This window comes from Protopterus annectens, chromosome 6.part0 (assembly GCF_019279795.1).
Source record: "Protopterus annectens isolate FY-2018-M chromosome 6.part0, PAN1.0, whole genome shotgun sequence".
NCBI lineage: Eukaryota > Metazoa > Chordata > Ceratodontiformes > Protopteridae > Protopterus > Protopterus annectens.
Window position 1 is genome coordinate 17,681,633 of NC_056737.1, and position 22,078 is coordinate 17,703,710.

General features: G+C 37.3%; 1 protein-coding gene across 3 annotated transcripts in view; it reads right to left on the bottom strand.

Moving 5' to 3' along the window:
* The window catches only part of SCFD1 (sec1 family domain containing 1), a 3,579,547-nt gene that overhangs the window by 241,556 nt on the left and 3,315,913 nt on the right, over window positions 1-22,078 (bottom strand). For 2 of the 3 annotated variants that reach the window (XM_044073814.1, XM_044073812.1), the window contains exon 24: window positions 5,444-5,512. In XM_044073814.1, the coding sequence (XP_043929749.1) occupies window positions 5,444-5,512 (69 nt within the window). Of the gene's footprint in view, window positions 1-5,410; window positions 5,513-22,078 lie in introns of those variants that run through there. The other variant, XM_044073811.1, reaches the window with a different exon arrangement.

The following is a 22,078-nucleotide window of genomic DNA, read 5'->3' on the forward strand; positions in this document are numbered from 1 at the left end:
TATGGACTAGACAATCAAAAAGCAGAGTCTTTGAGTTTTCTAGAATCAGCTTAACCTTTACCAATATCTGAGGAAAAAGAAACTCTGTGATTTTCTCACATGCCTGGTATAACACAACCCCCAAATACCTAAAGAAGATTGTTTGTCAAAAATAAAAAAAACTACAACACATGTCAATGGATGAACAATAATGTCAATGCTCTAGTATTAATACATTCACTATGCAGCCATACATTTATCCAAAGTTCAGGAGAAAACAAAAAAAATTAGGCAGACCCCTTTCTTGATTACTTAAATAAACCAACAGGAGGTAATCAAATAAAGGCATTAACTCCAAAACTCTAATTCCTATAACCAACCAGAGAAGATGCTGGGATGGTCCTAGCTAATGGCTGTAAAACAGTCAAGGCAAGAGAAGAAATCCTTGCCTGGTACACTAGGTTAAAAGAGGGGATGCACTAAATTAGCTGCTATTGCGATTCCAACATTTCAAATGATACATAACCCTCTCATAAATTCAACACATGCATCAGAAAAGCCATATTTGTGAAGAAAGTGTAACAGTTAACAGTGTTTTCTGAGGGACTGAGGAACCTCAGTATTCTCTCACTGAAAACATTGGCACATTCTGGAAATAATCTCACAGAAAGAGAAACCCTCACAGGGAGAATCAGAAAATGAGCTCTCCTCTGAGTTTGAATCGGAAATCTGAGGAGAAAACTCTGTATCTGTCCCTTCATCTTTCTGTAACCAGAATCTTTAATATCTTCAGGAAAAGCAGTAAATGGGGACAACAGTGTTTTTAATGGCAAAATTCTCTTCCCCAGGGATGGGCTCACCATTCTGACAAAACGGAAGTCTTCCTTGTTCCCTCTCCCATGACCAACAAGAGTGGCTCTCCCTTGCCCATTGAGGGGACCCCATCATCCGCAGAGGACATAGATAACCCCTGGTCCATAGTGGCTGCAGGTGCTACACCAAAGGGTTCCAGGGAACAAGATGAGTGGTCTACACTACAACTAATGGCTACAGCAGTCACCCACCTGTGGCTGAGGCAAATTGCTAGCCTGCTTTGGTGGCAAATGCTGCTTACTTAACTTGTTCTTTTTGTGGCTAGAAGAAAGACCAACCATAGCACTAGCAGTTTGTTCCAAATGGTGCCTGTTTCCCAAGAAAAACAAATAGCAAAAGCCGGTGAAACCTAAAAGTCTTTAAAGGTCATTTTTCTCACATAACCAACTTTGTCACACCTAACAAGAAAAATAAACACAATTTCTCCACACACACACAAAAAGTTTTTTTAACTACATTAATCAACTTTTAAACTGACAGGAAAAAAAAGAGTACTGTCTTTTAAAGGTACAAAACAGTCTCAAGACAGTCTATTACAACACAAACTCCAAGCTTTAACATAACTTTCCTGTACTGGAAAGTATTATTTGACAATTTTTTTTTTTAATTGAAGTTTTCTTTTCCAAAACAAACTTATCTGCTCAGTAAAGGAACAGCACAAGCTGACCATCGATCCTTGAACGCCTCAGGGAAGCGGACTCTTCCACGGCAGGAAATTCTGAAGGCTTGGCATCCAAACCTTTCTTTTTAGTAAGCTCAGCTCGAGCTGACTGATGGTTCGGATTCACTGAAGGTGTCAGGAAGCTTTGGAAATATCCGACTGTTATATCCTATGCAGGATATAACCCATTTAACTAAGGCTCCTGCAGCAGTGATCAATATGATGAGCAGCAACAAATACTCATTCCTTTATGACACAGCCAACATATTAATTGACAAATTTAGCTCAAACTTTAATCCCTTAACTTTCCCTAGCATGTTAGTTTATTCACAACTCCTCCTCTGATCACTTTTGAGCAAGTCCAGAGTACTCTCTTCAAGGCCAAAAACACAAGCTCCATAGGTCCTAGCAATGTGCCAGGCTGCCTTATTGTAAGTACCAGACACTATCTTGAAGACTCACTACTAAGCTTATTCAGTCTCATCCTTATCAATGGATTCAATTCCAGAAGTGTGGAGAACTGCTGTAGTCATCCCCCTGCATAAGCGGGACATACTACTGATCCTGGAAACAACAGTCCTATCGGCCTCACAAGCTTTTTCTGTAAAGTAACAGAACGCATCTTTATGGAACTTATTAACAAGGACATAGGCAGTCTCCAAGCCCTTGACCCTAAGCAATTTGGGATTGTTAAGGGTAAATCCTGCTTCCTGAACCTAGTAGATTTCTTTAAACAAATCACTGATACATTAGATGGAGAGAAATCAATTCATACTGCATATCTAAACCTGGACAAGCCCTTTTATACCATCCAACATTCTAGCATTACTGGTAAGCTAATTGTACTAAATTTAAACACACCTATGTTACCCACTGGACAGCAAACTAAATTAATGACAGACCCCAATCTCAGTGTTGGAGACATGCTCTCATAAAAAATAGTAATTACCAGCAGTGCCCACCATGGCTTGGTACTAGGAACACTTCCTTTCAGTATTTACTGCTTCATTGTTAAGGCCAACAACAGGGACCTATGACGGACCAAGTCTGTGGAGCTGTCATAAATCTCCCATCTGACTTCCAGGTTCGCCATGACAGCCTAACACACACACTAACAAGTGATGCCTGGACAACAGCCTCAAAGTAAATGACAGAAAATGCAGCACCATGTCCTTTGTCAAACCTGGGTACCCATGCACCTACCAAACAGGTGACATCCCTTTGAAAACTGACTCACTCATTAGGAATCCTGGCACTTTCATTGACAATGAACTATTCTTTGATCACCAATCTATCCACTGTCATTAGGAAATCCTTTTATCTAGCCAGACTAATCAACCCAGTACATCTTCAAGATCTAAGGAAGTTATCATCTACTCCTTCCTCATCAGGCCCATGGTATGCAACTGTCCAAGAATATTACCCAACTTGAAAGCATTTCTTCATTAAGACAATCAAGGGCATGTCTTCCTTGTGCTACACAGACTGCTTTAAAGCACTTTCTCTGGTTCCTATTTCCTACAGATTCTCAAGAGGGGACTTCTGTCTAGCTTACAGTGCCCTGAAGGATCTAATCTTATGTGACCTTCTGTACATCCACAAAACAAATGTCACCCTGCACCAGTTCAAGAAATCTGATCTTCCACTGAAACATAAAATGGACAGTTCAAGAAATCTTATCTTCCACTGAAACATAAAATGGACTTGCTGGCAAGATAGATACCTCTTCCAGAGAATTCTTCATGTATAGAATAGACTTACCTTAGCTGTAAAGCAAAGTAACTCCCTGACCCTTTGTAAGCATAACCTGAAGAGATGGATGGGCAGTTGTAAATACATCTTGGGTCTGGCCTCTCAAGCCATCATTAAAAGGGGTCAAAGTTAGGCATTAAGCATTTATATCAATGAGGATTTATGATTTGGAATATTGTGGCCAAGCTAAAAAAGGTCCACTGAATCAAAAGCACCTATGAGTGTATGGACTTATCCAACTAAAGATTAACCCCCAAGTTTAATGGCCAAAAGCCATTCTATTAGGGTAGGAGGTATGGCTTCCTGAAAAACACAGTGGTCCCATTCATTTATCTGTTACTTTTGGGCTTATACTTTACTGACATCTTTGCTGATGATGAGGGTCACCGTCTGACAGTCTGCTGATTACTGCAAACATAGAGTTGCCATTAATTCTACAAACATACAGTTGCCATTAACACCACAAATGACATCCATATCTTTAAAAATTGCATAATTCATACAAATTCTTGGTACCTGAACCACAGGCTAAGCATCAGTGATAAAAAAGCAGCACTGCACTTTTGGCAGATAGGAACACTCCTGCAAGTACCACACAAATGACCCTCTATCTCACAATTAATAATGCAATTAGATATTAGATACATGGGCACATTCATGGACAATGAACCACATTATCAACTGCAGTGAAAATCTTTTTTTACTTTGGCCAGTTAATCTTGAAAAGAATATCTTCCAAGTCAAAGGAAATTTTAGTTTCCTCTCTACTCGACTCTTAATAGACTCACAATTGAATGTGATGCCCCCTCCGACATATACCTTTCCAAGTACATGGATCAGCTAACAATAATGCAGTATTTCCTCTGCAAGAAAAATCTTAGTTTTGAGCTGCCGAATTACACATAATGTCTTAAAGCTTAAACACTGTATTCCATCTCTTACTGATGTCTCAGTGTGGTTATCACCGGGTGTCCTGGAAATAACCCTAAGTTGCTTGACCTTCTACAAGTTTGCGAAATTGCAACAATTAAAAATACCCACTCCAGGGACATAAATCTACATTGTAATATAAACAGGAATTGCCGGCAAAACAGATATCTCTCCCAAAGAATCCCCTACCTCTGGAATAATTTCCACTCCATAGCAAACAAAGCAAACCCCCTACTCTTTACAAATATAATGAGACAACTAGATGGGTAACTATAAATTAACCCAAGCTCAGGTTTTTCAGTTCCTTATGGATAGGACTAGTAAGTAAACTTTAGTGGCTAGGCTCTGAATGTTTCTTGCAGATGACTGCCTAGTACGAACCTATGAACATTTCAGGATGTTTATAGTGATAACCAAAAAAAATCAAATAATTTAAGGTTGGAATACAAATGCAGCACCCCAAATGAATAAGTGTTTATTATAGACTTTAGATGCATATGAATTGGAGGACAAAATAGCCATATTAATAATGCATGTAACATTAAACAAGTCACATTACTTCACCCAAAATGCCATTACTTTGCAGGGATTAACATTTTGGCTTCTATGTCCTGTGCACTTGATCTCCCTCAACACTGGCAATCTGTGTGTTCTTCCTTTGATGGGCAGCTGTCAGCTTGTTTGCTCTTTTTCAATCCTGTTATTGCTTTACTCCAAAATCAACTGGGGTCAGCCAAGCAGAGTCAAGACCTACAATCCTCACCCCGAGAGATAACATTTGGCTCTAATACATTCATTCCTCTCTAAGGTGGCTCTCTAGCTGATGGGCCACACACCACCCTTAGGTCACTGATATCCCTTGTGCCATACTTACACCTTAAGAATAATAATTTTGACATAGCTGTCCCATTCTCAGGGTGGGGGAGACAAAGGAAGACAGTATGGCGTAAGGAAGCAGACAATTTTAGGATGGTTTTGAGCAAGCTTAATTAAGAATGGATCACTGTGTAGTGATGCCTGACACGTAATAAGGGAAAGGGAATGGAATAACGACTTTAAAAGAAGCCCAGAGATGCCATCCTTAAATCATTTTGTTTTAAAGTATAGAAAATATGGTACTTTCATAAATACTGAGAGATAATGTACTTTTTAGATAATGCAACTGAAAAGAATGAGAGCAACCATGTATTTAATAATAACAACAACAATAATAGTCTAGTTCTGCAAAAGTTTGACTAATGACATTACCTGTTTTAAAAATTGTGTTGCGTTGAACAGCTCACTGCAGCCATATAAGATGTGTTTGCCTTGCTTGTTCTAAGTAGAAAAGAAGGCATATTAAATGTACAACAGAAAAAAAATTAAATCCTACACAAATTTCTCAGAATACTAATCAAGTTGTAATTAAAAAAGATTTATTAGCAGCAGCAAAATGTTCATTTTACACATGAATATGGCAAAGCAATCAGCAAAGAAAATATTCTGTCTGTGAGTCTTTTAAACCACAAAGCCGCATAATATATTTTCAAAGCGAGCAATTGCTTTCACTTCAGGACATGACAGTATTCAGTTAAATCCATGTAGCATATGTCAGCTTTCTTAAAATTAACACTTAATTTACTTTATTGTACAGACTCATATGTCACCACTCAAATGTCTGGTTTCAAGTAGAGTACTCCTAGCAGTTACTAGACAGAACTGAAGCACAGCTGTGCCTCAACCCAGGAATATATTTATCTGACTGTAGAGCTTTTGTTTAAAACATTTTCTAACACTATTTCCATCAAAACTGTATATATAACAGCCTTGTTTGACAGAGACCTAGTGAAGTATATTTCAACTTCCACTTCTTTGCAGATTTATAGAAAAACTAGTTAGTATAAGGAAATATAAAAACAGTGAAATGACATACATCTACTCACTTTATATTCATACAGTTTATTTTTTATTTTTATTATTAATGTATTTATTTCATTTTGCTGCCTATGTAGCCTCATTTGGCTACCAGTATATAAAATGCTTGTGGGAAAACTCAGGATTATACTGCTCTGCTACATTACATTAAATAGCCCGCATAGTGTGAATATTAACCTATGTAGTCTGCCTGAATGTTGGAGCTAGCATGTGGCAGCTATATCTCTGCTTCCAACCCATTCCTGCAGAAATTCCTACCTGCCTTAAAGACCACAAATGTCTTAGCTTTTACTAACCGTGGTAATGGATTCTACCTGTCAAACTCTCCCTCTCCATCTCTCTCCTTGGAGATCCTGCTTCATATAAAGATTAAATTTAGTTCCCTTTTACCTGCTTGTCATGCCCCCTCCATTCATAGCCTCCATTTTCAGGGAAATCCCATCACATTTTTTCCTTAGTGATTTGTGTACCTATATCATACTACCCATCCTGGCTCTCTCTTTCATAGTGAAAAACATCACAGGGCCTTCCAGTATGACTTCTGTAGCTTCTCCTTTTCCTTTAAAACCATCAGAACTGCATAAAATAGTCTGAATCAGTGCACGATAAACATTATCATATTTCCAATACTAAATTATACTACCTGTCCAATATATGCCCAGCATGTGATCTACTTTTGTAGTTACCCATTCACAATGAGTCTAATGTCTCATCATTTTGAATAACAACATTCAGTCTTTTTTCTGTTCTGGACATTTTAGCCTGATACGTTCAAACTGATTATTCTGCCCCTGGGTTGCCATTTCCCAAGTGTTACACTGCATACCTGGAACAGCTGAAGTGAGACTGCTATCTTTTAAACCATGATTCCAAATCATTAGGTGCTTCCTATGCCCCCCCCCCCCCACCATGTCACCACATCTTCAAACAAGGTGTCAGCTATAAACAGCCTGACCAATTTTCTATGCCTTTAATGAAGCTGGAGATACAAATATTAAAGAAGGCTGTGGGACACCACTTGACCCATTCTTAACCCTCTAAGAACTATACATCTCCCTTACCTATTAACCTTTTTATCTAAATATTTGTCCACCCACACACCTTTCTAGCCACTCTCTTCTCCCAAATCTGTACAGACCACGAAGTATGGAAATGAGTCAAACACCTTACTGAAATGTACATCACAGTCACAGGAGAGCCTGTGTCCACCTTCATGGAAACTTATTAACAGAAATTGATCAGATTAGCTTGACAGGATCTTCACACTATGAATGAATGATGCAATCTTTTGAGCAGCCCATTTTGCTCCAAACAACATAGTAAGCTTTTAGTGCAGGACTACCTCCAACTTTCTGCCCAACATTGTTGTTAGATTCACTGGCCTGTAGTTCCCTGGAATGCTTTCAACTAATCCTCTGTAGATAAACAACTCAAATGCTTGCCTTCAATCCTTAAGAAAACTTTCCCTCTCTAGGAGGACCTACTGGGCAGTTCAGTCTGGGATGTTACAAAAACCTCAGCAATCCTTTACAGGATCCTTGGTGGAGAACAAGCAGGTCTCTGTGCCTTATCTTGCTTCATACTCACAGTAGCCTGTCTACGTCTTCAGCTGTATGCCCTCTTCTGTACACCTTTTCTCCAGCTATTTTCAATTTGCAGGATTGGCACCTTTTTTGCTGCTTCAGTAAGCACCAATTTGAAATATTTGTTTTGAATTTTCACCTGTTCCTTGTCCTACTTATATATTTTTTCCTTCTCAAGTGAGTTTATTAATCCCCACCACTTCCCTCCTTTCTGCATACTTGTAAAAAGCCAATTTACCTTTCCCAGTGGTTGCTTCTAAACCTTTATTCACTTTGTGCATTTCTAGCCTCCTTATAAAAATTCCAAAAAGACCCTCCCTGTTTGCCTTTTTTCTGTATTTACCACACTACTGAATAAAATTAATTTTCTCTTTTCCCTCGAAGAACCATTTTTATTCTTCCTCCATATCTCTTTTAGGACTGTCCATACTTCATCCAGTCCTAGCCACTCTTTCAGATCTCTGTTTATGAACCCAACAAATCTGTCATAATCAGCATCCTTACCATTCCAGGCTCTGATCTTTGTGAAATTTCCTGGTTCCTTTCCATGCTACTGAGAAACAGCTGTTGTATGCAAACTACTGGCTAGCAGAAGCCTGACTAGTAGTTCCTTCACAACTTCTCTTATACATTTTGTACAATACAGATCCCTCACAGCTGCATCTCGATTTTAGGAAAGCACTTGCTCTCTAGTTGGGGATCACTTGCAGGCTCAACAGCTAGGTACTTTCTTCTAATTCAAAGCAAGAAAGCAGAGGTATGCTCCTAACTGTGGGGCCTTCACAGAAAAGCAGCCTATATGGGAGAAGAAGGAAGAATACATCAACCACAGGTCCACCAAGGAAGGTCCACTGAAAGAACAACTGAAATGTCTACATCTATTATGTCACCTCTCTGAAGAAAACTTTGAACCACAGAACACCAAAGCAGCCAGTGTGTTCTTAACTTTACAATCTGATAACAGTAGAAATATTAGTACTCAATCCTTAAAGAGATACAAGAAGCAAAGTATTAGAGAAGTAAAAAGACAAACAGGTAATGTCAGACCCTGCAGGCTGCAAAGCAAAAGAAAGAAATGCAGAAAATTGCCATACGCCAAGCAGTAGTGAAAGAAGTTAAAGATAACATAGGCAAAACATGTAGAAAAGTTTCTAGAAACTAAGGAGAAGGCAAAGAATGGTGCACATAAAAGGGTTCAGAGATTAGTTACACAACTACAAAACATCAGAACTTAAAAAAGAAGGTAAAGTGGTTAAATGAGAAAATAGAGGAAATTGAAATCAAATTCTAGGGCTGAGAAAAAAAAAAACAGGAATATGTCCTTTTCCTTTATATTCAGATTCTGTGGATCAAGAAGCAACATGCTTGACTTGGATGTTAGGAAGGTCATAAAAATGCAAGTCTTATCCATACACTGTGGACATAGATTCATTCCATAATATGGAAACTACAGTGCAGCAGAAGAGGAGTGTTACACTCCTGAAGTGTTGCTCTTTGGATTAATTAGATATTAAAGCAAGGGTTCATCCACCTTCCCAAGCTGGTGATAGTTCACATGGATGCCAAATATCTCATGGAATTTATCAAAAAAAAAAAAAAGAGTAGTGAGCTTTCCTCCCAGTGTCCTGGATAAATTACCAATATTCACTACTAGCAAGAGGTTCTCCCGTTCGATTCTTGGCTGGAGTGCAGGGAGTGCCTTCTGTGTGGAGTCTGCATGTCCTCCCCGTGGTTGGGTGGGTGTTCGAAAGACATGTGCAAATGGGCGTGCCTTCTTTGAAGGTTGAACGTCGAGCTGGCACCTCAGCGTTCGTGAAAATCTACTGCCAATCATTAGCGGACTGGAGTTCCGCTGTGGCGACCCCTAACCGGGAAAAGCCGAAAGACAAACAACATTCACTGTGAAGTCCTGCTTAAGTTTCCCTAATGACAGGATAATGCCAATGAGACTAAGCTGGCCAACAAAAAAGCAAATATAAATATTAAAAATGCCTAAACTTAAGCACTGTACAAAATATAATATAAAACCAATGACAGCTATATGAGTGTTAAGCAAGGAATACAAAATAAAAGTAAAAATGACTGAAAGCCAATATAAAGGAAACATAAAGGCAAGAAATCTAACTAAAGTCACCAGCAAAGATTAAGATAAATACCTACACGAGTGTTACTGAAGGGATGCCCTAAAATTAGTATCAAAACTGTAAGCCTGCAGCCCGGAAGGAATGAATTCCCTAGCAAAGGCTTTAGGCAGGCAGCGGTTTCTAGATCTGACATTTCAAGATGTATACAGACAAACACTGGGAGCCTCCAATTATAAAAACGGAGATGGTCAGTCAGGAAATGGGACCAAAAATGTATGCAGAAAGACTAGATTCAGGCTGGAAGGCAAGATATTTTAAAATGGAGATCTTAATGAAAGAACTAGCCAACACTATCAGCAGTTATAAATTCCACTGAAACGACTAATAAGATGAGAATGAAAAAAAATATGGTCAAAACCTAGGCTGAGTAATCTTTAATCCAGTGAAGTCAGTCTAAGGCAGTATCATAAACATAAGGTAAAATGTGCCATATAGTCATTTCGATGAAGAGATATGAGGTCAAGAATAACTTCTGAGATGAGTTGGAATAAAAAGTTTGATCCAGGAGAAGTGTTCAAAGATAGAAATACGGTGATTTTACCACTGCTGACACCTGGAAGTCAACAAATGATAGTGTTACCTATGAACACTCCAATATCATGTACCCGCAAACAAATTTTAGCCAAATAATATAACAATAATATACAATCAGCACAGGTCAAAGGCCCAAACAGAATGTCAATACTGATAGCAGCCCTTACTGAAATGAACATCCAAAGATTTTTTTTACATACCTCTAAAGACTGACACAGCCTTTGAACTGTGATGGGAGATCTCCTATATTTAGAAAGGTTGTGGGAGTCTAAATGTATCAATTCTATTGCTGGTTTTACGTCCAAAGCATTCACAAAGGAATAAATTCCTAGTTGCTTTATAAACTTAAATTGAGTCCCCTCTCTTCGTCCTGTATACTGTTGAAAAAAAGCTATACTTTCTGTAACCTTTCGCATAACTTAATGTATCCACTCCTCTTAGTGATTTGGTAAACTTTATATACTCACTAACCGCTATTGATCCTTTTTTTGTTTTTTACTATAGTGGCATAATAACGTGATCGAAAACTCTAACTTTGAACTTACAGAATTAAAAGCTATTTTCAGTATCTCTGGGTCTCACAATACAAAGTATTTCTTTAGTTACTTATCAGTTTACAACTCTGTTATAATATTATTAATATGTTCATTGAAGGGCAGGTCATCATCTAACACAATACATATAACCTGAATAGTAGACAGTATTCAATTTTGCATTCTTTATGTGATATATAACTTTTATTTTAGTAAAACGGAATTATATGTGTTTAGTTTTGTTGATGTTTATGGTCATGTTATTTTCTTACCATCTAGTTACATAAAAAGTCACAGATATTCTGTGAGATTTTACTATTCCTTTAGAATTGTACTCGGTTTACTTAGTTTCATGTCATCTGCATAAAAATTTTGAAAGATGTTAAAAACACAGGGACCCAAAACTGCCCTTTGTTGAACACCTTGGTCATATTTTTTCCTCTCACAGCTGTTCTGTAGATCATCTACCAAGCCCTATTGTGTAACCACTTCTTTATCCAAGATACTCAACCCTACTTTCTAAGTTTTTTTACCAGGATGTCATGTCTGCCTCATCAACAAATAAAGAAAAATCTGCATAAATGGCATCTACCTGAATATTACTCTCAGCAGCTGCTATAACATTGTTGAAACAAAGTGTCATATTACAAGTCCTATTACAGACCTATCTTTCATATAAACATGGTGATATATATACACAGGCACATTATGTATGTATATATGTGTGTATGTGTGTGTGTGTGTGTGTGTGTGTGTATATATATATATATATATATATATAGTGTATACACACACACACACACACACACACACACACACACACGTGTTCCATTCATTCTGTCGCACATTCATTAATGCAACAGAATTTATTGCAGGGTCATATGTTTGAATATCTGAGTTTATTGAATGCAAATTCTGTTGAATGCGTGCCTTGCCATTAAAAATAAGTAGGTTTTATATTAGGAGTGTGTGTGTGCGTGTGTGTATGTTTGCAGGTTAGAGAAGGGGATAGATCTGGTGTTTGTGCAAGTGTTTGTAGCTCGTTTTAGAATAATAGTAAAGTAATTTTATGCAAGTTTTCTGCTTTAGAGTTAGACTAAGGGATAGATAAGGAGATATATTTAGTGGTGTGTGTTTTGTATATGCATAGTGATTGTTCAGGTCTGTCTTGGTTAGTAGTAGTTACTGAAAGAGTTTTTTTAAGGTAAGGTGTATGATTAGGGTTAGCATGTATTAACAATTTTTTTTCAATATCTTGACTTTCAGCCTTTGTAGATTGCTCACTTTATGTTAGTTTTATACTATAGGTAGTACACTCATATATTTATATCTACACACAGACACACATATATAATACAGGCAAGATAATATTCTCCATCATTTTAATTGAACAGGGCAAAAGACAAAATAGCCTGTAATTTCTTACCTCATTCTGCTTCCCTTTGCCCTTACAGACTTACTTTACTATAGTAGTCTTCTAGGAATCCTGCATGTACTGCAACTTTTCTCAAAAAGAAATTTTAATGCTTTAGGTAATAAAATTTGCAATTGCCATCTTTTCCTGATGTTTTCACAAAATCTAGCTTACTTAGCAAAATCAGATTATCTTCTGAGATAATTGTGTGTGTGTGTGTGTGTGTATATATATATATATATATATATATATATATATATATATATATATATATATATATATATATAATATATAAATACATACACATCTATATTTTGTTTTTCGTGTATGTGTTGTTTTCAGTTATTGTCAGGAAGTGGTTCTTGAATAACATCACTATATTACAGTCACCCTCAACCATCTATACCATTAAATGAAAACTTAAATATTTGTTTTTTATTAACCTTGCCTGCCTTTATATATTAGAAGAAGCTTTTTCTATTACATTCACTGTTAAGTGTGACACTTTCTCTTTACTTGTTGGCCCTTCCATACAGCTTTTTTTATCAACCTATTTATTACTTTAATACAGAATTGCATTTATTCATCTTCTATTTCAGTAATTTTCTTTTATAACAAAATCCTTGTATAATTTCATATTTTGTACTGGTAGATTGTTGACTTTTTTCTTTCTTATCACAATCTGGAAGTTTCATATAGTCCTTTTTATCAAGTTACACATAAAACATTTCATAGTCTTTGGCCAATATATCCCATTTTATTTTGTGTATTTCTCCACCTCCTTTAAATTTGTTCTTACAAAGTGCAAATGTGGTAGAGGAAAATTAACTTCTATAACTATACACGGTGGTGGTGCTGTGGTAGCGTTGTCGCCTCACAGTAAGACGCTGTCCGGTTCGATTCTCAGCTAGAGCGTCTTCTGCGTGGAGACATGCGTGAATGGGTGTACCTTCGTTGAAGGTTGTGCGTCAGGCCTGGCAAGCCGGTACATAAAAATCAACTGCCAATCATTAGCGGACCAGAGTTCCGCTGTGACGACCCCTAACCAGGAAAAGCCGAAAGACACAAAACTTTAGAAATACTATTGCTGCTATTATGTTACACTTAAACATAGGTAAATGTGGCAATGCATCACAATTTTGAACTAATACATTGAATATCTAAGTTGTTACCTTTTCTTGTGAGGAGTCTTACTATTTGCTATAATGCATTTTCCTTTAAGAATTTAGTAGTAAACAGATGCTTGATGAACTTAACATCTACATTTTTCCAATCAGTGCTTGGCATATTGAAAGCCCCCCTCCCAATAATTCCATTTTGTAGTTCACTGATATAAATGAAACCCAACCTTTTCTATAACTCTTGTGTTTTTAATCTGGGTGCCCCATACATGACAATGATGGTTAAGGATTACTGGCCAATTCTTGTCTTGAGTGACACACACTCAATCATATTATAATTGTTAACTATAATACTGTAGGAAATACTATGTAGGAAAGACTGTGAGAATGTTATCACAAAGAATATATGAACACCATGTAGCCATTAAAAAGAAAGATTTTAACAACGTTCTTGCTAAGCATGCATCACAATGTATTAATTTTAGGAATTTTTTTTTTTTTTTTTTGTTTTGGAAGCAGCAGATCAGAAATTATTTGTTCAAAATGTTAATAATGCTCTTGAAAGTAAAGAACTGAAATGGTAGATTTTGCTGCAGACAGATAGAGAGGCCAGTTTGAATAAATTTATTAATATCAAATGTATAGTAAGAAGCAAACTTGTTTGAATGAATTGTTTGTCATATTTTTTAATATCTGCTTTTTTCTTTTGTCATTTTTCTATTCATACATATTATATATAACAACTTCTTGGAGTCTTTCTTTTTAAATTATTTTTATAAGGTATTAATGAGATGGTTCATCGGATTGGTTGGAGTGTTTTAAATTCAGAATACATCATGGTTTGTGAGAGTATTTAAATGGAATATGGATGTTAATATTATTTTCTGAAGTTCTAACTAAATTAAAAAACAAAAGTGCTTAAACATTTTTATGTGGTGGCCAGCAGGTTGTTTCCAACAAAAGGATTTTTGGTGTGTGTTGTATTTCCATTTTGTATTCACTAAGTGGTCTGTATTTTATAATTGTTGCTGCTTTCTGAAACAACCTGTCCTATACTGAAAACTATTTCTTATTATAATAATGACTTCTCCCCATCTTTCTTCACAAAAATGCCTAAAACAGTAAAATGTTTCCATCAAAATTTATGTGCCAGTTAAGATCATCATCGTGTCTGCATTACAATCACCAGATCAATACTGATTTAAAAAATCAGGCAAGAATATTTGTAACCAAAAAAATGGAGTTGATAATGACAGTTTATGCTTGCATTTCTTAAATGAGTCAGAAAATCCCTATAGTCTTTCTTCAGATATCTTAGAAAGTCAGAAGCCAACATTCTTTTTCCCGGTTTAGATAGATGGAAGTCCATATTTCCTATCTCTTCAGCTCATATTTTTGGATGTGTAATAATGTCCCATTTTTTTTAAGTTTGCAACAAAGTACAAATAATTAGTCTAGATAAAATCACTAACTAGATCTAAGAGACTCTCTCTGATACCCTCCCTGTGGGAGGAATAAAGACACCTTGTTGAAGTTTCAAGTAGTTTACTCAGTTAAGAAGGTAGATGGATGAGTGTTGTTCTATATTTTTTTTGTTCAATTATATTTATTCAATCAACTTCTGGATTTATTTCTACAGAGTGTTTTTGTTTACTACAAGTCATCAGAAAAATATGTAAGTATAATACCTTTGGATTCAATGCAAAGACAGACTTCTGTTAAACCCCTTGTTACTTCACATGGGTCATAATTTTTAATGCTGCTGTTCCCTCTATGAATAACTACCTCACTGTATTTATATTTATTCTTTGAGTGTTGTAAATATATCCTGCATCTATGTTCCAGATAAACACATTGCTATTAATTAAAAAAAAACTTTTTATATAAATGTCAATATCCCACATGAGAGTGTCCCCAATAATTAAGACCTTTATATAGTTAATTGTCCATTTCACTATTATTGGCATTGTGTGGAGTTATTTCATATACTTTTAGAAAGCTAGCATTATTTTCACCTTGACATGATTTAAGTTTTATTTGTGGCACATGATTTTTCTTATGTACTTTAACATGTCTGGCAGCTATCCCTAATGTCTAACCAACATCTTTTTTCTCAAGTATTTCTTTCTTTTCTTTTTTTTCACATTATACAGATTTCTGTGATTCAACATAGTCACTTCCTACTCCAAACATGTTCCTAGTACTAAGACCTGGTTTGTCCCAGTCTGGTCCTTCTAATATGGTAGAGAAACATAACTGTTTGTCAGCTTTCTTTTTTTTTGCATTATTTGTACAATTTTATTTTTGCCTTTTTTCCCTGTCAATTATATCTCAACTGTAATTTGTTGAGCCTCATCCACCAGTAACCTTGGTATAGTTATGTCATCCATAACTATTTCTATTTGTGCTCTTTCTTGATTTCTACATTTCTCTGCTTTATACAAATTTTTCATAAAAATTCCATAATATCTCTTGTTATGTTTCCTTCTTACAGACTCCCTATGTTTGGTGACAACCCTTTCTACTTTCTGTTGCTGTGCTAAGAGGTTTTGTGCTGTACAGTTATTAAAAAATAGTTGCTTAACAGAAATATTTCTAAACTGAAGCATATTGTCCAGATATTTCCTTATTTTATCTCAGCACTCTGCAGTTGTGCCTCTTCTTGTTCTGAGAGATTCCACTTATTTTGCAATACTTTAACTTTTGTTAGCCCCTCTTAGTAATTCCAGTTTCTTCTTAACCATATATTTTTTTCTCTTTTACTTCTACCCCACTTTAAGCCCTTTTTCATTTTATCCCACTCACTACCTATAACTTTTGAAGACACTGCTATCTTTTCTAATAACTCCTTAATAATTTAAACTACCCATTCTTTAAACTCTTAGGTGAGAAAGCACCAGTGTCTCATTTTTACTTTATTACCCTGCATTTTTAACCGGGAAAAGCTGAAAGACACAACAACTACCCTGCATTTTTATCTTAGTTTTTATTGGTGCATGATCTGAAATAGTTATTTGATGTGTGTTGAACCTTTCAATTAAATGCATAGGTTCTTGTGATATATAATTTCTGTGTAGTCTGGCCTAGTTGTTGTACCTTGGGAAATAATATGTAAATTATGTCCGAGTTCCTACTACTGAATTCACATCTTCCATACCAAATATCTTCATAAATTTCTTCAGAAATCTACACCCTTTTGTTATATTTTTCCTTTAAGGTTTCCCGAAACATCCTCACTATTATAAATAACGTTCCAGTCCCCTTCTTTTAAGTAATACTCCCTGATGAAAACTGTTTATTTCCCCCATAATTTTCTTATGTTCCATAATAGCAGTTTTTGGTGGAATATAAATACATGCCACTGTAATCTTCCTCTGTTGCGGATAACCCCTTACTACCATAAATCTACCATTATTGTCTTTTCTTCCTCTTCTATCACAATTGGAGCCCCTCAAGAAATTAGTATAATTATTCTCCTTCTTCCTTTGTCCCTGATATTCTGCTGAATATCCATCCTGAAATCTTTGTCAAATGCACGTCCTCATTTCCTTCCAAATGCGTCACCTGCAGCATTGTTACTTGCATTCTACATTTCCTAATATAATTCAATACTTTTTCCTGTCTATACTTGTAAGTCCATTTATGATCCAGGACAATCCGGATAACGTGGACATTATTTATTGGCATTTGTTTACTGTGAAAGTCCAACTAGGCGCAGGAGGTCTAGGAAGAAAAGCTCCAAGGTAACAAATTTAATGCAATCAATATTTACAATAGTACACTTTCAACAAATACATAGCACTGTAGTCAGTATAATAAAATTTGTATTGATATTCATAAGCATTAATATACAAGCATTGTATTGAGAATTTTCACATAGAAGAGTGGTGTACAAGACAGGTAGGAATAAATTAAGAAATACATTAATCTGAGGTATTAAAAGGGATGGACTACGTAAGACTGGAGTTCATAGCAAGGTGAGAAACAGCTGTGTACTTATGTTTACTCAGACAAGGTTAAACAATAATATAAATGATAGAGCAATCTATGTAAAAGGGCTTACATTATTCAGAGCAGACAGAAACCAGGCACTCTGCAGAAAATCAAGGGAAGGGGGTGCCTGTAGCTATGTCAACAATAACTGGTGTACCAACTGTGAGTTGGTTACTAAACACTGCTCTGAAAATATCAAATTTATGTCATTTAAATGCAGACCTTTCTACCTGCCAAGGGAGTTCAATGGTGTGAGCATCACAGCTGTGCATATTCCCCCCAGTGCCAATACCAACGAGGCACTAAATACACATTACTAGTCAATCAGTGAGCTACAAAACCAGAATCTGGGGTTTGCTCACATAATAGGAGGTGATTTTAATAAAGCAAATCTGAAAACAGTTTTACCTCATTACTCCAACATGTGGACATCCTGGAAAGGTGGTGATGTGCTCTAGAGAGGAGAGGAATGAAGGTCATCAGGACTAAGACAGAATATGTGTGTGTGAATGAGAGAGGAGATAGAGGAATGGTGAGGATGCAGAGAGTAGAGCTGGTGAAGGTGGATGAGTTTAAATATTTGGGATCAACAGTTCAGAGTAATGGTGAGTGAGGAAGAAAGGTGAAGAAGTACAGGCAGGGTGGAGAAGAGTGTCAGGAGTGATGTGTGACAGACCAGTACCAGTCAGAGTGAAAGGGAAGGTCTACTAGAAGGTAGTGAGACCAGCTATGTTATATGGGTTGGAGACGGTAGAACTGACAAAAAGACAGGAGTCAGAGCTGGACGTGGCAGAGTTAAAGATGTTAAGATTTGCACTGGGTGTGACGAGGATGTACAGGATTAGGAATTAGTATATTAGAGGATCAGCTCTGGTTGGACGGTTTGGAGAAAGCCAGAGAGGCGAGATTACATTGATTTGGACATGTGCTGAGGAGGGATGCTGGGTATATTGGGAAAAGGATGTTAAGGATGGAGCTGCCAAGTAAGAGGAAAAGAGGAAGGCCTAAGATAAGGTTTATGGATGGGGTGAGAGAGGACATGCAGGTGGTTGGTGTGACAGAGCAAGATGCAGAGGTCAGGAAGAAATGGAAACAGATGATTCACTGTGGTGACCCCTAACGGGAACAGCCGAAAGAAAAAGAAGAAGACGACGATGACTTCCAACATGTGGTCTTTGCAATGAGGGGAGAAAACATTCCGGATAAGGTCTACACCAATGTCAAGCTAGCATATAAGTCAGTACCTCATCTACATCTGGGTAACTCAGATCATCTCTCCATTATGCTACTACCAGTGTATAAGGCCATTATTAATCAAAGAAAAGCCCTCCAGGAAGCAAATAAAGGTATGGCTAGAGGAAGCAGTTTCAGTACTCCAGGACTGCTTCGAAAGCAAGGACTGGAATATATTCAAAGAGGGAGCTACTATGGACCAAAAAATTAACCTGGATGAGTACACAGAGTCCATGATGGCCTATACATCAAAGTGTGTGGATGATCTGAGATGAGCGAATCAGAAACCCTGGCTCACAAGTGGAGAGTACGAGCTCTTGAAGGCACGCAATGCTGCCTTTAAGTCTAAAGACAAAGTTGCCCTTAGGGAAGTCAGAAGGAAACTAAGTTGAGAAATGAAAAAGAAGCTAAGTGAGCCTATGAACAGAAAATTCAGGGTCACTTCTTGGGTCTGACAGACTCTAGGTGTTTGTGGCAAGGTATACAATCTATATCAGACTACAGGCCCCTGCCTTCAAAATGTGATATGGAGGAGTTTCTCAATGAGCTCAACACCTTCAGCAGGTTTGAGAAGGGGAAACAGTACAACAGCAACAAAACTGCCCACCAATCAAGAAGATGAAGTGTTCTGCCTTCACCCAGCAGATGTTCAAAGGGCGCTGCGATGGATAAACCCAAGAAAGGTGTCTGGTCCCGACAATATTCTGGGGCAGGTGCTCAGGGACTGTGCTGACAAATTAACCACTGTTCTCACCAACATATTCAACACCTCTCTGCCTCAGGCCACAGTACCCAAGTGCTTCAAGAATACAGCCATTATACCACTGCCCAAGAAGTCTCCACCCTCAAGCCTGAATGACTACCACCCAACAGCTCTCAACTCCACTGTAATAAAGTGCTTTGAGAGATTGGTCAAAGAGACTGGTCAAAGACTATTTAACATCTAGTCTTTCTGTAACACTGGACATGCTACCATTCACTTAGAGATCCAATCACACTATGGTAGATGCCATCTCACTGACCCTTTACTTATCCTTGGCACACCTGCAGAACAAAAACTCTTATGTCCACATGTTATTTACTAACTTCAGCTTGGCCTTCAACATGTTCATCTCGCAACATCTGATTGAAAAACTGATATATCAAGTTGTTAGCACTCTTTTATGCAACTGGATTCTGGAGTTTCTTACTAACAAACCACATAAGGTATGTGTAGGCAACAACACCTCGATGAGCATCACATTGAACACTGCAGTATGTCAAGGATGTGTCCTGAGTCCCATGTGTTCACAATAATTACACATGACTACATCACTAGGTACAACACAAACCACATTATTAAGTTTGTGGATTATACTATAGTGGTGGGTCTCATCAGCAATAGTGACGAAAAAGCCTACAGACAAGAGGTGAACCAATTGTTGGCTGGTGTGACAACAATAATCTAGCTCTCAATGCGAATAAAACAAAGGAGATAATAGTAGACTTCAGGAAGAGTTGTGAGGCTCATTCTCTACTCACAATCAAAGGAGAAGTAGTGGAAAGAGTGAAGAGCACCAAGTTCCTGGGGGTGCACATCACGAAAGACTTGTCTTGGTCAATAAACGCTAATCACATTGTCAAGAAGGCACAACAGCATCTACACTTTCTAAGAAGGTTGAGAAGAGAAAAACTAGCACCTTCCATTCTCACAACCTTCTACAGGGGTACAGTAAAAAGCATCCTGACTTGTAATCTCTCGGTGTGGTATGGAAACTGCACGGTTTCAGATTGCAAATCTCTCCAGAGGGTGGTGAAAGTGGTGGACAGAATTAGCAGGTCCATGCTCCCATCCATCCAGGATTTGCACTCTGCTCGATGCCTCAGCACAGCCATGAAAATAGTCAAAGACTGCACTCATCCTGCCCACGGTCTGTTCTCGTGTTTGTCTTCAGGCAGGAGATACCACAGCTTGCATTGCAAAACCACCAGATTTAATAAAAGCTTTTTCCACAAGCCATCAGACTTCTGAACTCCAGTAATAACATACACCATGCTGGTCATCAAAGTCTGGAGTTACAATGCTGAAGTAATTCACAGATATGTGCAAAAACTCTATGACAGTACAATCTTAAGTGCAATATTAACAATGCCAAGTTAACATTCTGTGCAATATGCCAAGTTAGCATTCTATGCAATCTGAAATCTGTCTGATTCTGTTCTGTGCAATATATTGGGTACTGATGAAGACTTGATAGTGGAATAGTCTTGGTGCATGTCACTGTACTTGTTACTGCACCCCATAAATGTCTTACTGATGTTACTGTTGGATTAGCATTTGCATACATGTTATTATTGTATTAATATTATCATCGGTATATGTTGTATGCACATTGAGTTTGAAGTAATGCAATTTCGTTCAGTTGCACTGCTGTGCAGTCTGAATGACAATAAAGTTCACTTTGACTTTGACTCAAACAAAAAAAAACATTTTAGAACACCGCCATCACCTATTAACTTAGAACAAACACAGAAAACTATCTACATCTTCAGAAAATGAAGTTTAACTCTCCTGATAAGAACAATTGTCCCAAATCAACAGCTGCATCAACAGGCATTGCCTAACCTAAAATTAAGGCTACCCATGCTAAAGTGCATGCTATAGCCTATGCTCCCACATACACTGATTGTTATCTATTCTTTTCTAATCTCTGTTGTCCCCAGATGTGAAAACAGCTTGTATGCTTTCAGAAAACATTAACTTTTAGACTTGAGAAACAGTGCCTGTACATTGTTCTACTAAATGGATTAAAGTAGAATGGCTGCTAGGAAGGCTGCTCTCTGTTATTCACTTTTTATAAATTCAGACTATTTTTCATCAAACTGCGTGTCATTGTAATTTAATTTTTGCATTTCCCTCAGCAAAGTATGGTTAGAACTCTGAAGATTAATTCCTTGCAGTTTTTATTTATTTATTTAACATTTGTTGACTGGGAAAGTCCAACTGGGACAGAAACTATGTTCAGCAGAGGCCTGGGAAAAAATGCTCCAGACGCATGTCTTTGGAACGTGGGAGGAAAATGGAGTACCTGGAGGAAACATGTGCAAATGCAGGGAGGATATGCAAACTCCACACAGAAGGCACCCCAGCCGAGAATTGAACTGGAGAACCTCTTGCTGTCAGGTGACAACGTTAAACGCACCACAACTGCACAGCCCAGTTGTAGACAGCTCCTATCCAAGTAGTCAGCAATAAATAAATTTCACCCAGAACAGAATGCACACCTGCCTTCAGCTACAAACTTCTTGACTTCTGCTGAATATTTACTAATGAAAAAAAGCTAATATCTCTGCAGATGTGAACTTAGCATTTGCCATGCCTTTCATCATTATTTTTCATGCCTACTTGCTTAAAAATGTGTTTGTAGCTTAAGC